This window comes from Delphinus delphis, chromosome 3 (assembly GCF_949987515.2).
Source record: "Delphinus delphis chromosome 3, mDelDel1.2, whole genome shotgun sequence".
In the NCBI taxonomy this organism is placed as follows: Eukaryota; Metazoa; Chordata; class Mammalia; order Artiodactyla; family Delphinidae; genus Delphinus; species Delphinus delphis.
The window spans coordinates 75,085,015-75,097,596 of record NC_082685.1 but is presented as its reverse complement, the minus strand read 5'-3'; the positions used below and the strand labels follow the sequence as shown (position 1 = coordinate 75,097,596).

The following is a 12,582-nucleotide window of genomic DNA, read 5'->3' as shown; positions in this document are numbered from 1 at the left end:
AGACATATACTTAAAAAAAAAAGAAACAAAATTTTAAGGCAGTGTCAAATAGCTCCAAAAGCTTTTATCAGTTTGTGATCCATGCAGCAGTGGAAATTTATTTTCTGATGTCTTGCCTTTGATAACACTGATTATTCTCATTATTATAACTATTTTATAGTTATTATTATAATTATTTAAAAAATCAGCCAATAATATGTATACAGAGCAAGTAAAATAGTATAGAAAATTAGGAAATAAAAAGTGTAATTATTCTGTCCTATACAACAACCCCAGGTCTTATTCCTCAGACTTAATTAGTGCCACTTTTAACTGCTTCTGTTAAGTTGTTCTGGTGGTTACCTATATAACTCTACTTAATATGATTATTCTTCTGTGTTTTGATTTGTCAAGATTAAACTATTTATTGATTCTATACTTTGAAAGACAAAGAATTAACTTTTACTAACTATATCCTTTCTCTACTAATTGTATCATATTACTATTTTTATGAATTTAAGTATAGTCCAGTCTCTGTTTCTTCCTTTTATGCTCTCCAACCTTCCCCTCAAATTCCACCCCCCCTGCAAAGTGGAAAAGTTTCGTATTAAAACATTTTTAACCCTAAAACACATTTTTTTTAAAGGTTCGTTTTGCAAAACCAGTATATCCAGGACAAACTCTACAAACTGAGATGTGGAAGGAAGGAAGTAGAATCCATTTCCAAACCAAGGTATGAATAATGTAGTTAGAGGTACATTGTTTTGTTACCCTCTTCACTGTATCCTATAATTATGTTCCATCCTAGCATACTTTTGGTTATTACTATGGATATGATATAAAACTTAGAAAGTTTTTAAAAAAAATCAGTGGTAACTTTTAATTGAAAATAAGATGCTTCTGTACCTTGTTTTTTATTTTCTGTTTTTTTTTTTTTTTTACAGTCCAGATTTTTTATTTTCTTTACCCCCATCATGCCATGAATTCATAGGGAATGGGCTCCAGCAGTTCAGGCTCTTTTCCATTGGTTCTCATGAAGTGTGCTTCCCTGGGTGGAGCAGGCTGGCACTTCAGCTGAACCCAAGTACCTTTCTCTTTGGCTTCCTTCTTTTTCTGATCATTTTCCTTCACTAGTTTCAGGAAGCTATCTTGGCTCTTAGAGTGCTTAACATGCTCGATACGCACATTAATTCTCTAGGCAAGAATCTTGCCCTTAACTTGTTTGTTTACAATGATGCCAACAGCATGCTGGGTAACATTGTAGACTCTCCCAGTTTTGCCATGGTAACATTTGTGGGGCATTCCGTTTTGAGCAGTGCCCGTTCCCTTGATATCTACAATATCACCTTTCTTGTAGATTCGCATGTATGCAGCCAAAGGAGCAGCTCCATGTTTTCTAAATGTAGCGGGTGCCCCTCCTCTTTCCCTTTGTGTTGGTCATTTTGGTGAATTACTGGAAGATGGCTGTTCTGGCCGAAAAGAAGCTATTTTCTGTTTTTTATTCTCAGCTAAATTGGTGCCTGTCTACATAGCATTTCTGAAAACCCAACCAACCATATCTTTTTGGCTCAACCCATCATTCAAGTTGTTGTCAGAATATAATCTTCAGAAAATTAAAGGCATGACTCTCAGACAGATATAAAATGAAAATGTGATGAAAATTTATTTAATTCCTTAACGAGGGAGCTAGCAAGATGATAAAACTGGTTCAAAGGAGAACTAGAACAACAGGGTTTATGTGGTCCAACAGGGAAAGCATTCTAAAATAATTTTGCTGAGTTAGAGACAAAACTAGTCAATTGTCCTATGAAACAGTAAAACCATATCTGTTACGGTTATATTTCCTACTGGACAGAAACCGTGTGCATTTTGATCACACAAAAACCCACAAATTAACGTCTTAGGTCACAGAGTCTGGGCTTAATTAATAGTAAGTAACAAGACAGTATATCTCCCTATAGAGTTAAGTAATTTTGGGGTGAGGCTGTTAGCAGTGCTCCAGTAAAATACTAAAAGGACGTGCAATCAGCCTTTTATAAGTTTTTTACAGATTATTTTTGTTAATACAATTGACCAGGGTGATACTTTTTGGCCTGATCATTTGTACTACATTGATGGTTTGTGTCGAGCAGTTTAAATACCACCACCAACAGTAATAACAGTTTATATTTCATTGTATATATGTGGCACATCTTCTTTATCCATTTATCTGTCGGTGGACACTTAGGTTGCTTCCATGTCCTGGCTATTCTAAATAGTGCTGCAGTGAACATTGTGGTACATGACTCTTTTCGAATTATGGTTTTCTCAGGGTATATGCTCAGTAGTGGGATCGCTGGGTTGTATGGTAGTTCTGTTTTTAGTTTGTTAAGGAACCTCCATACTGTTCTCCATAGTGGCTGTACCAATTCACATTCCCACCAGCAGTGCAAGAGGGGTCCCTTTTCTCCACACCCTCTCCAGCATTTATTGTTTTTAAATTTTTTGATGATAACCATTCTGACCAGTGTGAGGGGATACCTCATTGTAGTTTTGATTTGCATCTCTCTAATAATTAGTGATGTTGAGCATCCTTTCATGTGTTTGTTGGAAATTTGTATATCTTCTTTGGAGAAATGTCTATTTAGGTCTTCTGCCCATTCTTGGATTGGGTTGTTTGTTTTTTTGGTATTGAGCTGCATGAGCTGCCTGTGTATTTTGGAGATTAATCCTTCGTCAGTTGCTTCATTTGCAAATATTTTCTCCCATTCTGAGGGTTGTCTTTTCATCTTGTTTATGGTTTCCTTTGCTGTGCAAAAGCTTTTAAGTTTCATTAGGTCCCATTTATTTTTGTTTTTATTTCCATAACTCTAGGAGGTGGGTCAAAAAGGACCTTGCTGTGATTTATGTCGTAGAGTGTTCTGCCTATGTTTTCCTCTTAAGAGTTTTATAGTGTCTGGCCTTACCTTTAGGTCTTTAATCCATTTTGAGTTTATTTTTGTGTATGGTGTTAGGGAGTGTTCTAATTTCATTCTTTTACATGTAACTGTCCAGTTTTCCCAGCACCACTTACTGAAGAGGCTATCTTTTCTCCATTGTATACTCTTGCCTCCTTTATCAAAGACAAGGTGACCATATGTGTGTGGGCTTGTCTCTGGGCTTTCTATCCTGTTCCATTGATCTATATTTCTGTTTTTGTGTCAGTACCATACTGTCTTGATTACTGTAGCTTTGTAGTATAGTCTGAAGTCAGGGAGCCTGATTCCTCCAGCTCCGTTTTTCTTTCTCAAGATTGCTTTGGCTATTCGGGGTCTTTTGTGTTTCCATATAAATTGTGAAATTTTTTGTTCTAGTTATGTGAAAAATGCCATTGGCAGTTTGATAGTGATTGCATTGAATCTGTAGATTGTTTTGGGTAGTATAGTCATTTTCACTATATTGATTCTTCCAATCCAAAAACATGTTATATCTCTCCATCTGTTTATATTATCTTTAATTTCTTTCATCAGTCTCCTATAGTTTTCTGCATACAGGTCTTTTGTCTCCTTAGGTAGGTTTATTCCTAGGTATTCTATTCTTTTTGATGCAGTGGTAAATGGGAGTGTTTCCTTAATTTCTTTTTCAGATTTTTCATCATTTGTGTATAGGAATGCAAGAGATTTCTGTGCATTAATTTTGTATCCTGCTATTTTACGAAATCCATTGATTAGCTCTAGTAGTTTTCTGGTAGCATCTTTTCTGTGTATAGTATCATGTCATCTGCAAACAGTGACAGTTTTACTTCTTTTTTTCTGATTTGTATTCTTTTTATTTCTTTTTCTTCTCTGATTGCTGTGGCTAAAACTTCCAAAACTATGTTGAATAAGAGTGGTGAGAGTGGGCAGCCTTGTCTTATTCCTGATCTTAGTGGAAATGGTTTCAGTTTTTCACCATTGAGGATGATGTTGGCTGTGGGTTTGTCATACATGGCCTTTATTGTGTTGAGGTAAGTTCCCTCTATGCCTTGTTTCTGGAGAGCTTTTTTCATAAATCGGTGTTGAATTTTGTCGAAAGCTTTTTCTGCATCTATTTAGATGATCATATGGTTTTTCTCCTTCAATTTGTTAATATGGTTTATCACATTGATTGATTTGTGTATATTGAAAAATCCTTGCATTACTGGGATAAACCCCACTTGATCATGGTGTATTATCCTTTTAATGTGCTGTTGGGTTCTGTTTGCTAGTATTTTGTTGAGGATTTTTGCATCTGTGTTCATCAGTGATATTGGCCTGTAGTTTTCTTTCTTTGTGACATCTTTGTCTGGTTTTGGTATCAGGGTTATGGTGGCCTCATTGAATGAGTTTGGGAATGTCCCTACCTCTGCTATAGTTTGGAAGAGTTTGTGAAGGATAGGTATTAGCTCTTCTCTAAATGTTTGATAGAATTCTCCTGTGAATCTGTCTGGTCCTGGACTTTTGTTTGTTGGAAGATTTTTAGTCACAGTTTCAATTTCAGTGCTTGTGAATGGTCTGTTTATATTTTCTATTCCTTCCTGGTTCAGTCTCAGGAGGCTGTGCTTTTCTAAGAATTTGTCCATTTCTTCCAGGTTGTCCATTTTATTGGCATATAGTTGCTTGTAGTAATCTCTCATGATCCTTTGTATTTCTGCAGTGTCAGTTGTTACTTCTCCTTTTTTATTTCTAATTCTATTGATTTGAGTCTTCTCCCTTTTTTTCTTGATGAGTCTTGGCTCGTGGTTTATCAATTTTGTTTCTCTTGTCAAAGAACTGGCTTTTAGTTTTATTGATCTTTGCTATTGTTTCCTTCATTTCTTTTTCATTTATATATGATCTGATCTTTATGATTTCTTTCCTTCTGCTAACTTGGGGTTTTTTTTGTTCTTCTTCTTCTAAGTGCTTCAGGTGTAATGTTAGCCTATTTATATGAGATCTTTCTTGTTTCTTGAGGTACGATTGTTTGGAAGATCTTTTTTTCTGAAGTATAATGGGGAGTAGTCAAGGGAGAATGATCTTCCTGATTGTTAAAAGTCAGTTTTAATAAATGCTGCCTTAAGTTTTAGACATTGTCCTATACATTTGTAGCAATACCATACTTTTATGAAAGAATACCACTGGAATAATTTTAGCTGATATATTAGGAATTATAATTCCTTTAATATTTTATAAAAAGGCTATTTAAGTATTACTTTATACTGTGTACACTTCCTTTTTGAAATAAGAGCTAGAATTATTTCTTTACAAAGACTGTGGTCTGTTCCTACCCAATTTCATTCTATGTTAACCGAACAAATACACTTTACGTACCCCTACCTCATGTGGATTTTGTGCCATGCCTTTTACTATTTATAAGAATTAAGCAATTCTCACCCTGGCTCCCCATTAGACATACTTATATTGGGAAAAAAAAAAATCCCCCAAATACCAATGCTCAGGGTCCACCCCAGACCATTTAAATTGGAATATTTGGAGATGGGACCTGGTCATAAATATTTTTTGAAAGGGCTCCAGTTGATTCTACAGTTAGGGTTAATTAACACTTGTATTAAATCAGTAAGCTTTCATGTTATTTCTCTTGATATTTAAGTTATGAACTGTTTATTTAATTTGGATTATTTTCTTTTTCATATGAAGAAAAATGTAAATTTCTTTTAAAAGATTTTATACTGTTTCACAATGAAATTGTATTTTCTTTGGAATCATCGGAGTGAACTGGTTGTTTTTCTTTTTCCTCTTGTACCTTTATAAGGTCCAAGGAACTGGAGACATCGTCATTTCAAATGCATATGTGGATCTTGTGCCAACAGCTGATGTTTTAGCTAAGACACCATCCGAGGTGGGTTATAACCACTGACATCCAAGTCATACCCTGACTTATGAATTTCAATTAAGATCACTTTAAGAATATTCAGTCTACTTTAGTAAATTAAGAGCTATGAAAGATTCTTAACTCGAACTGGAGAACATTAATTTAAAACTGCTTGGAGAAAAAGGAATATTTTGACAACTTATGAATTTTTAAAAAAACTTTTTTGTGTGGATACTAGGGTATCTTTCAAGAGAATATAAGTAATTTTCTAGTTTTAGAGTAAGTAAATCAGTTGTTTAATGAGAAATCTTAAATAGTATTTGGGAGAAAAATATATTAAAAATTTAAATATCCTGTACCTTTTTCTTGATTTAAAGATTTGTATAATGCTTTGAGTGCAGATATAAAAACAGTAGCATGTATTATTTATTAAAACATTTGTGTTATTCTGTATTAACATGCTGAGACTTTTAATAAAAATATTTATATTTTCTGTCTCCAAAATATTAACTTTGTAATGTCAAGGTTTTCAAACCCATGATCTTTGTCTTTCATTTGCCATATTATCATATAACTGAATGAAAATTAAAATCTCTTTAAAGAGAATCTAAGATCAAAAACTTAAGACATTTTAGAGCTAGACAGAAATTCAGGCTTTGTGTAATCTAGTCCCATTTTACAAACAGAGAAATGAGACCACAGTAGTTGACTGATTTGCACAGTATCTTCCTGCTGAAGTTAGTTAGGATATAAGTTATCCAGTTAGTTCCTAGTCTACTTGTAAAATATTATTTCTGAATTTTGATAAAAGTAAAATTCTTTTATTAAGAGGAGTGAGGTTCTGGATGACATAAATTAATATAAGGAAAGGTGTGAAAGAAACCTAGTGAGAAAAAACTAGTTTCCCTTATTTATGTGCAGGTTTTTCAAAAAAAATCACATTGTTGCACTTTTATTTTGTAATAGTTTTATCCCCTTGAGTCATTTTTACAGAACTTCTAAAATTAAATTAACTTTTCTCTTTTTGCTAGGGTAGGGAGCTTCAGAGTACCCTTGTGTTTGAGGAAATAGGTCGCCGCCTTCAGCATATGGGGGGAGAGGTGGTGAAGAAAGTAAATGCTGTGTTTGAGTGGCATATCACTAAAGGTGAAAATACTGCAGCTAAGTGGAGTAAGTCATGTCCCTGGCTCTATATTTTAAGACAACTCTTAGTCAATAGAGATAAAGTATCCTTGTTATAACTAAAGCCCGTCTCTTTGAAGGTAGGTAAATCTTAACCTTCTTAGATAAGTTGTTTTTTTATGGGAAATAACGGGTTTCGTGGCACCCAAAGCCATGCATGTTTTTTAGAGATGAAGGGAATCAATTAAAATGAAAATATTTGTTTTAAAGATTTCATTGTAACACCTGAAATTAGTACTTTAAACAGTCACCTTAGCTGTATGCTTCTTTAACTAATCTTCAAATTCCTCTTAAATGTGAAGAAAGTACATCGGGTTAAATGAAATATTTTAAAGTTTTGAGTAATTCTCATTATATTTTAACAGCTTTAAAAATATTTTCTTCATTCCCCCCAAATTAACATTTTGGATTATCACCTTAACTATCAGTGTATATAATCATAATTATTTTCTTCGTCTATACAGATGGCAATCAAAGGTACTAATTTTATCTAATCTAGGGAAGTTATCTACTAGAGTGCCATGTTAGCAACCTGGCAAGGCATCCAATATAAGCCAAGTTGCTGCAGAGAGAAAGCAGTCACATTTCCATTCACTTCTGTGGAGCTCCAAAAGGACTCTGGTACCATTTTAAGAAGAAAGAGAAGATAAAAAGGGAAAGGGGTAAAAAAAATTCTACCATGTCTTTTGTATCTGTTGTGTAACTACATTCTTAATCATGGCACAAACTTTTCTGTGCTGTGGTCTCTTAAAAGATTGCAGTGTCCAGTTTTAGTTTAATTCTTAAAGTGAAATTGGGGAAGGTAAGATGAAATTACTGAAGATGAGTAAAAAAAATTTTCTAGATCAGAGAATTTTCTTCTTTTTCTGTCTGCATAATAAAAGCACTAGCACTTTTGTGGGCTCACTTTGCTAATCAGCCAGATCTGTTAGCAAGTTTTTAAGTATCCAGTGTCTATATGTCATGACAGAAAAATATGTGGCTTTATCCGATTTCACTGTGCTGTTTCTATATAGGTTAAGGGAAGCGAGTATATATCCATTCTCTTTCTTCAGCATCAGTCAATTATAGATTGCGAGGCCACTGCTTCTAACAATGAGAGTGTCTTTGTTCAGTTTGCTATAACAAATATACTATAGACTGGGTAGGTTCAACAACAGAAATTTATTTTCTCATAGTGTGGAGGCTGGAAGGTGCAGTGTGAGGGTGTCAACATGTTTGGGCTCTAGTGAGAACCCTCTTTCTGGTTTGCAGATGGCCGCCTCCTTACTGTTTCCCCACAAGGCAGAGAGAAAGATCATCTCTCTCATGTCTGTTCTTCTAAGGACACTAACCCCATTATGGAGGCTCTACTCTCATGATCTCACCTAAACCTAATTACCTCCCAAAGGCTCCATTTCCAAATACCATCATTATTTGGAGATTAGGGCTTCAACATATGGATTTTGGAGAAACACAAACATTTATTCCATAGCTGACCGCTATTCATATTTTGAATCATGAAGCATGCTATTAATGAACGCTGACCATCATTTCTTTACCTTTATATTATAAAGTGTTCTAGCCTTACTTTGATTGGTAGAATATTCTTTCTTTATAGAGTATTCTAGCCTTAGGTTTATGTTATAGAGTATTCCGATCTCTAGAGTTGTTGGAGAAAAATGGTGTATCAGTGAATGTTCACTGAAACTTCTTGATTTCTCGTGTTTTTTGTCTTGAGGTCCCAAGGGACAGGATCCTTTCATTTGTAGTCAAGCAGCTGTGGTCCCTTGAATCTGTCTACTGATGTGGTACAAGGAGCATCCAGAATACTTTTTAGCTCAAGGATTTTCCCCATCCTTCATAACTGTGAAGTACAATGGGATCCTGTGTAGTTAAGGTTGGCCAAGAGCCCCTGGAATGCTGAGGGACTCCTGGAAGTGACCTGTGATTGGCTTACACTCCAGGACCATGTTAACTTTCAGGCCCATCTCAAACCTGGTTGTAATCCTTCTCTGGGGACTGTAGGCTAGTGTATGAGATGTAGTATACTATGGTGGTACCTGAAAGCAAGGATTATAGGCTGTGCTTCTGCAAGTCCCACAACTGATGGTATGAACCATCTTCCTTCATTATTTGTATACCACATATCATGCAGATAATCTGTCTATACAGACTTTTTTTTAAAGGAAAGAATCTTTAGGTTTGGGATTTTACTTGCACAGTGGAAACTACTGTTTTGTAGATTTTCATTATTTTTATTCTGAGATGACTATTTTAGAGTGCCTAAATACCTTGTAAATCAGACTGTTTTATTTCTCATTACAATTAAAGATCACTGTAAATGCTCACTGAGACCAAAAAAATTAAAATGTATTTCTAAATCAACTAAAACTTTTTGAGACCATCTTCTATTACATATTCCTAGGAAACATTTTGAAGTTTTGTTCAATTGATTTTGGTTTAATGTAAGTTTCTTTTTAACATAACAATTGCTATTCCTTTTAGGGAGTATATTTTCATTATATAAAATTTGGTATATAAAAGTATAGAGCAGAAAATAATGATGCATAATCCCACTACCTACAGTTAACATTTTGATGTTTGTCCTTCTGGAGGACATTTTTGCTTATAGGAGGTTAATTCAGAAGGGGGTAAAGGAAGCCAAAACATGAAATATGTATTTAGTTACCCAAAGTTCAAAGTGTCTATTTTTTTTTCTAAAAAACTTCATAGATAACAGTGATATGTAGGTATCATCACTTTCTTTCTATTTTCTGTCCTTCCTTCTTTCTATTTATTCATGATGGAATAAAACCTTTTCCCCTATAGATGAAACTATATTAGAAGTTGAGTTATAAATATAAAACACAGGATTTTTGAGGACACCGGTGAAGGAAAGGAATGCGATCTATAAGAGAGAAAACGTGCTGGAATTATGTATCTCACAGTTGGCAGAAAAGAACTCTGTAGAGATTTGTAAAGTATACAAGTGATTCACTCTGGCAAATAGCGTAATTTCTTTCAATATAGTGTCAATAACCAACTAAGATTTTCTCCTTATCTTAGTATCACTTTCCTTGTAGAAAGTATTAGAAAATGTGCTTACATTTAATAATTACCTTTAATTAACCTAGGCAAAAGGTTGTTTCTTGTATTTTCACCAGAAAAATGGGAATATTAGAAACCTGTTAATAACTACTTGTAATTGATGCTTGTGGCTTTTGTTTGTTTTATCATCTCTTCTTCAGGTCCAAATTTATCAAAGCTAACAATCAAATTAGATCTTGAAGCTTTCTCTGAAAGGGTTCATCATTATCTTTGGTTATCTGCCTATCTTTTATTTGATCTGATTCTCAGCTGTGTAACTTTTTTCAGTTCTGGTTGTTTTCTCACCATCTTTGTGTCACTGAGCTAAATCAGAGTAGCTGGCAGCAGTAGAAATTATCTAGGTGTTTTGGCTTATGATATTTTAGAAGATGATTCCATGTTGGTATCTCTCTTTTGCATCTTGGTGCTTAATGACATAAAATAGATGATTGAATGCTCTGACTTAGGGAATACCTAATTTTTTTTTTTTTTTACAAGCAGTTTTAAAAATGTTTTGCTAAACAGTTAATCACCAAATTCTTGATATTTTAAATTGCTGTTAGTTGTCCCAGTCATGTTTGCATTATGGCAGATCCAAACCTGTTTACAGAGAACAGGCTCAGCTCCTTAGTTCACCTATGGAACTGGAGTTACACAAGTGACAGGCCTTGAGCAAGTCCAGGAACCAAGGGGTTTGGGCTCAGTGGCCTGGAAGATGCATGTCAAACCCAAAGATCCTGGACCGTGCCCATCTTCCCTGCTCCTTCCTGCTCCCTATCTTGCCATCCAAACAACACCAACAATGAATCTCTGGGCAGAATGTGTGTCTGTGTCGGGATTTTTAAAAACCAAATTAGTGTGAGTCTAGAGAGAATGGAGAGAGTTCTGGTGTCAGTGTTGGTTTTGGCTGTGGAGGAGGAGTCTTAGCTGTGTCTTTCGAGGTTAGGCCTCTCTGAGGCCTGTCGTGCTTGATCATCTAGGAGCAGGAGGGCTGCCTGGGCGAGGACCCTTCCTCTTTTCTGGGGAACAAGAGTGTGTAATGGAGAGATGTAGCCCCTTGACATGCATAGGAAACCAGAGGGTGGGCCTCAGTGAGGTGCTTTTGGGAAGGAGGCCCAGATCTTGGAATGCTCACTTGCACCTTCTTATCCATACTGATGTGCAAAATATTAATGAAATAAAAAAGAATCAGAAAGAGAGACATTGTAGACTTCTTCAGCTGTTTTGGGAGCTGAAATCAGAACATTGTAGCAAGGTCGTCCTGTTGAGTAAAATCTGTAACACTATCTATTATTTATTATAAAATAAAATTTTTTTATTGAGGTATAGTTGATATACAATATTGTATAAATTTCAGGTATACCACATAGTGATTCACAATTTTTAAAGGTTATATTTCATTTATACTTATTATAAAATATATTTCCTGTGTTGTACAATGTATACAATAGATATAAAGCTTATCTATCTATTTATTTATTTAATACATGACATCGCTGGGTTAGTTTGTTTACTGGATCTATACTTTTTTTTTTAATTGACATACAGTTAATTTACAATGTTGTGTTAGTTTCTGGTGTACAGCAAAGTGATTCAGTTATATATATATACACATATACATATGTATATACATATATATATATTCTTTTCATATTCTTTTTCATTATAGCTTATTACAAGATACAGAATACAGTTCCCTGTGAGAAAGAGTAGGACTTGTTGTTTACGTATTTTTTATATATTAGTTTGTATCTGGTAATCCCAAGCTCCTAATTTATCCCCTCCCCTCTTCCTCCTTTGGTAACTGTAAGTTTGTTTTCTGTCTGTGAGTCTGTTTTTGTTTTGTAAATAAGTTCATATTTTGGATTCCACATATAAATGATATCATATGATATTTGTCTTTCTCTGTTTGACTTACTTCAATTAGTATGATATTCTCTAGGTCCATCTATGTTGCTGCAAATGGCATTATTTCATTCTTATGGCTGAGTAGTAGTCTATTGTGTGTGTGTATACACACACCATATCTTCTTTATCCATTCATCTGTTGATGGACATTTAGGTTGCTTCCATGTCTTGGCTATTGTAAATAGTGCTGCTATGAATATTGGGGTGCATGTATCTTTTCCAGTTAGAATTTTCTCCGGAATTATGCCCAGGAGTGGGATTGCTGGATCATATGGCAACTCTGTTTTTGGTTTTTAAGGAGCCTCCATACTGTTCTCCGTAGTGGCTGCACCATTTTACATTCCCACCAACAATATAGAAGGGTTCCTTTTTCTCCACACCCTTTCCAGCATTTATTATTTGTAGACTTTTTGATGATTGCCATTCTGACTGGTGTGAGGTGATACCTCACTGTAGTTTTGATTTGCATTTCTCTAATAATTAGCAGTGTTGAGCAACTTTTCATGTGCTTATTGGCCATCTGTATGTCTTCTTTGGAGAAATTTCTATTTGGGTTTTATGCCCATTTTTTGGATTTTTTTTTTGATATTGAATTGTATGAGCTGTTTGTATATTTTGGAAATTAAGCCCTGTCTATCACATTGTTTGCAAATATTT

At 34.7% G+C, this 12,582-nt stretch overlaps 1 protein-coding gene and 1 pseudogene across 1 annotated transcript in view; one reads left to right on the top strand and one right to left on the bottom strand.

Annotated features, from left to right (window-relative positions):
• Positions 1 to 12,582, top strand: part of HSD17B4 (hydroxysteroid 17-beta dehydrogenase 4) — a 91,768-nt gene that overhangs the window by 66,605 nt on the left and 12,581 nt on the right. Inside the window, exons 20-22 of the mRNA XM_060008972.1 lie at positions 626 to 712; positions 5,707 to 5,793; positions 6,798 to 6,936. Of these exons, the coding sequence (XP_059864955.1) occupies positions 626 to 712; positions 5,707 to 5,793; positions 6,798 to 6,936 (313 nt within the window). The remainder of the gene's footprint in view (positions 1 to 625; positions 713 to 5,706; positions 5,794 to 6,797; positions 6,937 to 12,582) is intronic.
• LOC132422136 (large ribosomal subunit protein eL21-like) lies at positions 946 to 3,205 on the bottom strand (annotated as a pseudogene).